We start from the raw sequence: 9,353 nt of genomic DNA, 5'->3' as shown, positions 1-9,353 counted from the left end.
ATTTTCAGACCCATGAGCATATATACTTACGATAATAGGAGGCTTTCCCCACTTTCTTAGAGGATCTTCATGCCACAACTACCTAGCTCCTTCTCACCTCTTATGTTTCCCCTCCCTTAACACATTCCCTCTATTGATCTCAAACATACATGTCACCTCCCACAACCGCCTATAGCACTTGACATGTCCACCGAACCTAACCAACCCTCCTCCCCTTTTAGTACCTCTAGTGGCACCTCAATTGGTGCACATGAGAGTGTACACACCTTGGGTCGAGGGATGTTAAGTAAACACCTCCTATGCTACAATCAATTATCCACCAAAGACCCGTTGAGGATGTAGGGTGATAAGGAGAATGAACTAAATATTGTAATGGATACAATGACAATATTTAGAAATCTTTATACCCTTAAAAAAGTGTGAATAGGACATAATTGTAAACCTTTTAGAAGGGGTAATCCATATAGCTCAAGCTTAAGCCTTTCTTTCTCTAATAACTTTCCTAATAATTTAAGACCTAAACATAATTACTGTATCTAACTAAGGTTTTAATTATGTAAGCAGACTAATGGAAGCTACTTTGTGTTAGTGATTGCCCATGTTGTTCCTTAAGGAGCATAGTCAGACATGATAAAGTCTCTTATGTATTTAGTTTTACCATCAATTGTGTGAACATGATTAAGTCTTAGACTAGGATTAAAGTTTGATCAATTAGTTTATATGTTAGTAGCCCGAGAGTGTTCAACCCACACTCTTGTTCCCACAAGTAATGGGTGTTCCCACACACCAACCTCGAGATGGTTCTCAAGAAGGACAAGGTAAGAAGTAGTTTCCGACTGGAACGCAAAGCAAAAAGTTGTTTCCTAGTCAATAATGGGGAATTTTAAGTGCTTTCCAACTCACTTATAGAATAATCCATTTATTTGTTGAACACCTATAGGCACATGTACACTTACATTTTGGATCATAGAGTTGCATTAAAGAAATCTTGATTGTGATGTCATCCACAAATGCATTGACTTCTTCATTTTAGTCTAGTAATTGCATAATTGGTGCCACGGATAACAAGAACTTCAATTCATTTAACCATGTGTGGTCACTTAGTAATTTCCAAAACTAGTCCAACCATTCCTCCTACTTTGTTTTCCATTGGTCTCTCAATGAACTCTTCCTCTTAGGAAAATAGATTAGTTGGCATGATTTTGATGCATGTTTTACAAAAGAATATCTCTATCAACTGATTTTCAATCCATTTATAAAAGGACTTACATAGTATGCCATTGCATCTAATGTTTTGCTACCATAACTTTGGATCATGTCCGAAATATTGGTAGTAAACATCCTTTGGCAAATGCTTGCCTTTGCTTCTAGATCATTTTGAGCATAATCATACATAAATTTTGGTTCTCATCTCATCCCATTAATGATATTTCGTTCTGCCTTTGCTAAGTCTTCGTCATCCATTTGCGCCGACATTCTATAGCTTTAAGTTTTCCACCAAGGAGTCCCCAAGTAGTCAATCAAACTTATTGTTACTAATAGGTAAGCTAGTTGGAGATGTGTCACATTTTTATCAAGAGACAATGAATAACCCCCCTCATTGATCATGTATTGTGGTAATATGACACTTTAACTTCATAACTATCCAAACACATGGCATGCCTCACCCACACGTGGCCATCCATGTATGTGCATAACCCATTTACTTCCACGCACACGTATACTATCAGCCTAGGATAACTGCACATGAACGATCGAATCAATACTCGGGCAAGTCAAGTCTACCATGATCCTCATAGGTGTGGAACCATGCCCAACGTTAGGATTTAGTGATTGAAGGGTACAAGGCAGACGAATCCATAAAACATGGAGCGATATTAACAATCATCACATATGGAATGGGACACGGGCGAGTCCATGATGAAACATCGAGCAATATTAACAATCATCGGATACATGAATGCGGATGACCGAAAGCATATGTGATGGGCATGAAACTTACCTCGAGAAAGGTAAGTTTGTGAGGAGAGAGTGGATAGGGTAGGGTAGAAGGAAAGGTGGGTGCCCATTTCATCCTATGTATGTATGTAATGTATGTATCTAATGTATGTAATGTATGTGTATGTAATGTATGTATGTAATGTATGTATGTATGTATGTATGTATGTATGTATGTATGTAGATTGGTTCCATTCTTATCAATGGCATCCACCTTCCCTTCGCTCGCCTTCTGCACATCAACGACGCTCTATCCGGTAAGCGATTCTTTCTGCGTGTTCTCTGAGATTTGATGATGATGATGATGAGGTGGGAAACAGAGACAGAGAAACAGAAGCCAATAACACTATAATTGTATATGGAAGACACCACACCTAATAAGAAACTGAAACCTGCTATGAAAGAGAGAAAACTAGAGAGATAGAAGGAGAGATTGAGAGGTTTCTACATAATTGGTTCACAGTAAAATATGGTGTCGCGTCAGCCTGTTTGGAGATCTTGAGGTGTGGCAATGTACTTTAGGAGAAGTGATAAATGGTGTAACAAAAGAACTCAGGACCTTGCTTTGATAGCCTAATTAGCTTACAACTAGGGTAGGCCCAGAATTTCAGAAAGAACGAAAGATATATTAACGTCTTCTAAGGCCAAAATTGGCCCATGAGACAGTTGGTTTACAACAAATTGGGTATTTATCCAATCAGAGAGAGAGAGAGAATCTGCATATGTGTTTATAGATGCATATATGCATATATGTGTAGATGTACATGCAGATGGAGACACATAAATACATGCATACATCACATATATGCAAATACATGTGTGAGTGTGAGTGAGTGAGTGTTTGTGTGTCTGGAGAGAGATAGAGATCTCTCTTTTTTTTATCTTGCGTCTTTTATAGGAACGTCCAAGAAAGCTAATCATAAATGCTTGCAGCCCAAGAAGGCCAGAAGAGCGTAGAAGGCGAAGGTTCCTGGTAAATTTCATATCCTCACTAATGTTAGAGATGATGTTAGTATTGGAAAAAAGTCCTATATTTCAGGAAGAACCATATATATAGGATTAAGGTTCCTGATAAACTCCAGTTCCTCTCTAATGTTAGAGATTATGTTAGTATTTGGCAAAAGTCGTATGTTCGAGGAAGAAACTATGTATAGAATGACAAAGATGCCTTCTTTTCTTCGTGTTTTGAGATATCCAATTGTCAGCTATAGAGTAGAGGTATGGTTATATTCACAAGCTTAAATATGGGAAATAGAAGCAATAGCTGTTTGTTCTGTTTGAAGATTTAGTATTGGATAGAAAATATCTCCATAAGGAAATTTAAATCTCAGATTTCTTTACAATTAAATCATAAGAAAATTAGAGAGTTAGAAATTTGAGCTGACCATCTGAAAAACATTAGACACAAAACAGAACATATGCAGCCAGAAAAGCTAACCAATCATTAGAAAAATAAAACTAAAAGGTAGCCAAAAGGGCAAATGAGAATAACAAAAAATGCAAAGAACATATGTCCAACAGACAGAAATAAAATAGAGCTGGAAATATTTATCACAAACTCAGAAATGGACCATTCAGGTAAAGCTAATATGGGCATCATGACTAGTAAAGAAAACCACAATGAAACTGGATTATACCTTACAGCAGCTAAGTATGAAACATAAACTCATAAACCAGAAATGTCAATGTCTAAATGATATACATATATGCAGACATTCATGTATATATACATATATACAGATACATTTTCGGATACATCTGCATATACATAGGCATGAACATACCATATATGCATCCATCCATACATATGTTTGTCAAAATATGATCTAATTAGACAGGGCTTAGCTCATGGTGAGGATCGAACTTGGGTTCTCTCAATTTGATGACTTTTGATGCTTCGGTGCAAAACTCTAAGCCTAGATGATGATGAGAGAGAGAGAGAGAGAGATTTTCCTACCAGAAACGAAAAGACACCAAATCTGAACGGGGTGAGGATTATTGGGATCCACATTTGGAGCGTCAAGAGCGGCGAATGAAAGAGCAAGGTATGCACCTCAATTATGATGTGGAGAAGATGAAGCTACAAAGTGACAACAAATTTGAGCTCATCTTAGAGATCGCAGAGGAAGCAAATGACTTTCTACTCAATAACCCTGATGAATCGATCTTGAAAAGACCAGTGTTAAAGGTTATTTCCGATCGAGTTAATGAGTCTGGAACTCGAGATGTTGCCGATGCATATCTTGATGCCACATTTGAGTTCCTTGAGGATCTTGGACAGTTCAATTTACATTGATGCATTCGAGAACAAGTTGCAGAAGGTATTGGTGTCTATAACTGTAGCATGGTTTCACGTAATTTTAGTATATGCACATTTCTCCCCTTTCAAAGCATGTATGCATCAATTTATGCTGATGTTGGTACCATGTCTTTTAATAGTAGCATTTGCTTTTTGCCCATCTTTCAAATGGAGATTATATTCCACATAAGAAGCCAAATTGATAGTGTAGACCACCATTGATTGTAAAGTGTTGTCACCTATTGGTTTTGTACAGCCATGCAAGTGAATACTTTAGTGAATAGGCTATGGTCTTCTCTAAACGAGGAATGGTTTACTGCAACTTTAGCATATGCCCTTTGTGCTTTTCACATGGTGCTTATACTATTATGTAAGATGTAGGCTTGTTATCAAGGTCACCATGGGTCTTATATTTGAAGCTATTCGATGCCTCAATGGGATTCTGATTCTTGAAGGATAGCATCTTGAGTATGCTTTTAAGGGGCTATGAAACCCTACAATGTTTTGTCAACCAATTTTAGTTGGCAATGCATGGGGAACTCTATTCACAAACTTGTGAAGAGGGTATGCCGCATTCCTTCAAACCCCAATTTCAGAGATAAAAGAAAGCCACTAGTCGCAATTTGGATTTTATTTTTTTCATTGAAGATTCGCCTGGGTATTAATGGAAAGATGCCCAAAGGCTACAAAGAACTCATACATGAAAACGCAACCACCATACCCACATGTTGAATAGCAAAAGCCATCACGTAGCTACCTTCCATAATGGGGGCCGGAAAAAGGCACCTTGGTGGAGCATGTCTCCACTTTATTCTCTCCCCAAACGATGTGAATACGTCTCTACCTTTGTCCACATTTCTCTAAAATGTTGTTGCTTACAAAACACAACATTAGGCTCACCAATATTGCTTCATATTGACTTCTTAGAGTACGCAAAAGTATCAACCATATCTCCTTGACTACTCAACCGCATTCTGTTTGACTTTTTGAAATACGTAGTCACATCTTGCCTTCCATAATAACCAAATTACTAAAGAAGATATCATATACCAAACCTTGTCCTCAATTTGGTTTTTCTCTCGCCAAAATAGTTTTTTATCTTCATTGCATCCTCCCTTGGTATAATGTTTGTTTAGCAAGATTCCTTTGTTGAGCTTGGCAAGTGTTATGTAAATGTTCCTTCAACTTCCAGCTCTAATTTTGTTGGTCTTATTTTTTCATAAACGAGAAAGTTGGCAACCTAGATGGTTATTACAATAAATTAAAGGTTTTGATCTTAAACATTTTCATATTCTTATGGGATAGCGTTGGATTTCAACATGATAAACCAATAGTATTATAATATCCATCAATGTATGAAAATTTCCAATGACTATCTAATAATCTTTGGTATGTGAAAGCCTCCAATAGAAAAACATTATGGCAATATCTAGAATGATCATTATAAAAGCTTCTTTTCTCTTTTTTTGTTCCCACGAGAAGGCCAAATTTCACCTTATGGAACCAAATAAACATATCACCTTGGATGTGAATGTAAAAATTGTCTATGTGAAAATAATGCATGCACATATGTGCTCATCGTTCTTAGTGGGAATTTGTATATGAATCTTAAATGGTCCTTATCACCTTATGTGTTGTGCATGTGAAAAGTGATATTCATCCTCCACAAGGTTTCATTGCATATCTTCATTCTTGGGGTAATGATGCCATTGTGTGGAAATGCAAGAATTTTGAACTACGGTAGCCCAACATGACAACCGTGCATTGGGTTCCAAGAAAAACGTTATGGAATGGGGGGGGGGGGGGAGATGAATATATATTGGATGGCTGGGAGATGAGTCAATGTCAACTTTTTGTGTTGTGTAAGCTACAAAGTCAAACATTATAGACAAATTGATAGCTAGATCCTATCATGCTTGGAGGTTGAATATGGTCAATCAGGCTATGAACATTACAATCAAGAGTGTAGCTTTCTAATTGTGAGAGATATGTTTCTATGCATTGGGTCAAAGTCAACATGTATGGAAAGAAAAATTAATCACAATTGAAGTCAAAGTACAACGCTTAGACTCATGAAGTTGTTCAAGTGTAGCAAATGCAAATTATGTATCCACGAGTTTCCTCACTTGTGCCCACTCATTAAAGAGAAAATGAGCTAAGCTATAGCAATGACATGGATGGTAGATAAAGGGATGGACTCTACCAAATATCAGTCAATGTGGTCTGCTCACATGTAGAAGAAGATGGTCTTTTTGTTTGGTAAAACATATGAGATGTAATGTGTGAAGCCTATGCTTCCAAATCTTTGAAAGTTCTAATATGTTCATATACCAAAAATGCCCTATTTACGAAGGAGTATATTCTACATCATGAAACAAGTATAACACATCCCATCTTACGAACCAATTTTTCATAACCAATCCATTGGAACACAAAAAAACTCTTTGAGTGTCTTTTGAAATTTTTTTACTTGTTTCCCATACAATTCTAGAAAGTGGATGTGAGGGGAGGGGATTGAGTTTAACTATAAGCATGTAGTCATAAACTTTTTCCATTTCCATGATCTCAAGGGGTAGTTATCTGTGCTCAAGAAGTTAGAACAAATATGGGCAATTTATCTTAACTTGACAACACCATAAGAAAAACACCATTGGACATTGTCAAACTCTTTCCAAGTGGACATTGAGTTATACTGCCCTATATTTCAATAAGAATTACATTCATTTCATTTAGAATTGGAGGGAATCTAAAGCCCAATTAACTTTAATCTTTCTATTGTTTCAAGTGGCTCAATATTATAATACTATGCATGGTTTATCCTTATTTTGAGTCTTCACAAACATTCAAATTTGCCTAGTTACAATTTGATGCAAAACCAAAGCAAGTATTTCATAGACATTCATTAGCCTCTCATGACAAATGGGCCCACTTGAAACTTGCAGCACAAGTATTCCATCAACTAAGTGAAGTTCAAAACAATGGCTTTTCTTTGTACTCACATGTAGAGTACTATGCCCAGTCATTTGCTTCAAAGTATTATGCCCAGTGGGCAAAACATTAGTTTATTCATTGCCCATTATTCGAGACATTTAGCTCCCCAATTTGAGCAAGAAATGTGCATGTATCATGGCGTCAAATTCTTGTTTTGGATATTTTTTGGGTCATTCCACATCCAAGACATTGTCCAAGTAGCATACCATAGTGTTGGCCAATTGGCAAGGGATATGTAAAGTAAGCATGTAATATTATAAAACTATAGGAGGGTTAATGTTGAAAATAGAAGAAGTCTCCTAACAAAGAGGCATCTGGGTGAAAGATATCATTCTCCTTTTATCTATTGCCTAAGGTGCTCAAATGGCTATTTCCAATGATTATTCCTTGACTTGTGCAATTGAGTTGACCTCATCGTTGTTTATCTAACACTCTTTAATCCCTATATTACACAAGTCTAAGAGTAACTAGCTCTCCCTAAAGCTACAAATGTTGGTAATTTATCATCTTCCAATTGATCTAATCAATTGCTACATATAATCTATGGTCAAGCTGGAATAATGTCATCGAAGACACTCATTGCAACCCACTAACTAACAATTGTTTCCCCACACCCACAAATTTGGGTTCTCATTGCTGCGAACATAAACAATTTGGAGTGATCATCCATCCACATGAACTTCAAGTGTAATCTAGGCATTTTAAAGTTGGACCCAATTAGGTCCATGTTTGGGGGAGGGGGGGGGGGGTGACACCACCTAGTTTTGGTACTATTATAGGGTTTTCTACACACATTTATTAATACGATTGTGTGTTTTCATGAGAGAGAGAGAGAGAGAGAGAGAGAGAGAGAGAGAGAGATTCTATTATCGTCTTTGGAGGTTAAATGTTATCTCTATCCTAGTCCTGAACATGATCTCAACTTTAACCCTAAGATATGCACATCTAGGCTTATGTATAGAAATTTTAAAAACCTAATCAAATGTGATTATAAAGGTAATCTACATTTCTTAGAAATAGTCGATGTGTTGAATTTCTTTAGGCTTCATCACCGTCTTTTCTTCGTCATTACAACATGTCAACTTAGATCTTTCTTGTGCTCTTTTCATCTTATTGTTATCCTTTGAAGTGTCTATATTACAAACAATATGATGGGACCACATGGTGATTACTAGTTATGCCAACTTATTAGTGGTCATTGTCATAGCGGTGAGGTATATTTCTTAACACATATATTCCCCAAAGTTTTGAAAAGGTACAATTATTGTGAAATAAAAAAGTAAGTCTTTTAAATAGGGACAACATATAAGCCTAGACATGTTCTCACCTATTTATGCTCATTATGTATATGTAGTGGCCCCTTTCCATAGTTTTTCCATGGGTTCTTCGTACTTATATAGATGTCATGTAAGGAAAAGGCATAAGGTAAAACAAAGATAATTGGCCTATGAACACTTGAGTATCTTGTCAATATTAACCCCATTATTATATGGAAAAAATCATAAAATATGCACACTCTCATAGAATAACTAGGACTTTAATAAAACATTCATTCATAGAAACATATCCTAGAACAAAAATGGATATAAACTCTTTGCATTTACAATCATTTGCCTTACATGGTAAGTAACCTAACAATGTCTTCGCCACAAGTTAGTTGCAAAATATCAAACTAGAATTGTAATGTTTCAACTTTTTAACAAAAGAAACATGTTATTGTGGTAAAAGTTTTACAACTTAACTTTACAATATCAAGGTGGTTGGATAACGAAGATATGGGTACAAGCTATATTATGTAGAATGTGATTTGGAATTATTGACATCGGATGCTATACATAATGTTAGAGCTTTTGAATTGCTAAACAGCTAGATAATGAACTTGAATCTAATTATCTCAACCAAGGAAAGCATGTTCCACTATATCCAACATGTTAAAGAGTTGTCGCAAATTATTATGAGTTTTATAATCATCTATTTTTTTGTACTTTGGAACAAGATGTGTTGATTCCATGATAAAGCTTGACATTTGCACGATAATGTTCTATGGAATGATGGAAATATGTTA

The 9,353-nt window shown here is 36.1% G+C and overlaps 1 protein-coding gene across 1 annotated transcript; it reads left to right on the top strand.

The window, feature by feature from the left end:
* Positions 1-2,130: 2,130 nt before the first annotated feature.
* PTAC7 (plastid transcriptionally active7) lies at positions 2,131-4,455 on the top strand. The gene is made up of 3 exons (XM_087319029.1): positions 2,131-2,255; positions 2,897-2,971; positions 3,959-4,455. The coding sequence occupies exons 1-3, from the start codon at positions 2,145-2,147 to the stop codon at positions 4,292-4,294; spliced, it is 522 nt and encodes a 173-aa protein (XP_087175155.1). The 5' UTR covers positions 2,131-2,144; the 3' UTR covers positions 4,295-4,455.
* Positions 4,456-9,353: the final 4,898 nt, after the last annotated feature.

This window comes from Azolla caroliniana, unplaced genomic scaffold (assembly GCF_043228905.1).
Source record: "Azolla caroliniana isolate FFs.n. ecotype wild unplaced genomic scaffold, voAzoCaro1.0.p SCAF_4, whole genome shotgun sequence".
Taxonomy (NCBI): Eukaryota; Viridiplantae; Streptophyta; class Polypodiopsida; order Salviniales; family Salviniaceae; genus Azolla; species Azolla caroliniana.
The sequence above is the reverse complement of the archived record's forward strand: the minus strand, read 5'-3'. Positions and strand labels throughout refer to the sequence as shown.

Coding starts and splice junctions, on each gene's coding strand:
- PTAC7 (XM_087319029.1), top strand. CDS start 2,145: ATGTATGTATGTATGTATGTATGTATGTATGTATGTAGATTGGTTCCA. Junction 2,256..2,896: donor CATCAACGACGCTCTATCCG/GTAAGCGATTCT, acceptor CGTCTTTTATAG/GAACGTCCAAGAAAGCTAAT. Junction 2,972..3,958: donor GTAGAAGGCGAAGGTTCCTG/GTAAATTTCATA, acceptor TTTTCCTACCAG/AAACGAAAAGACACCAAATC.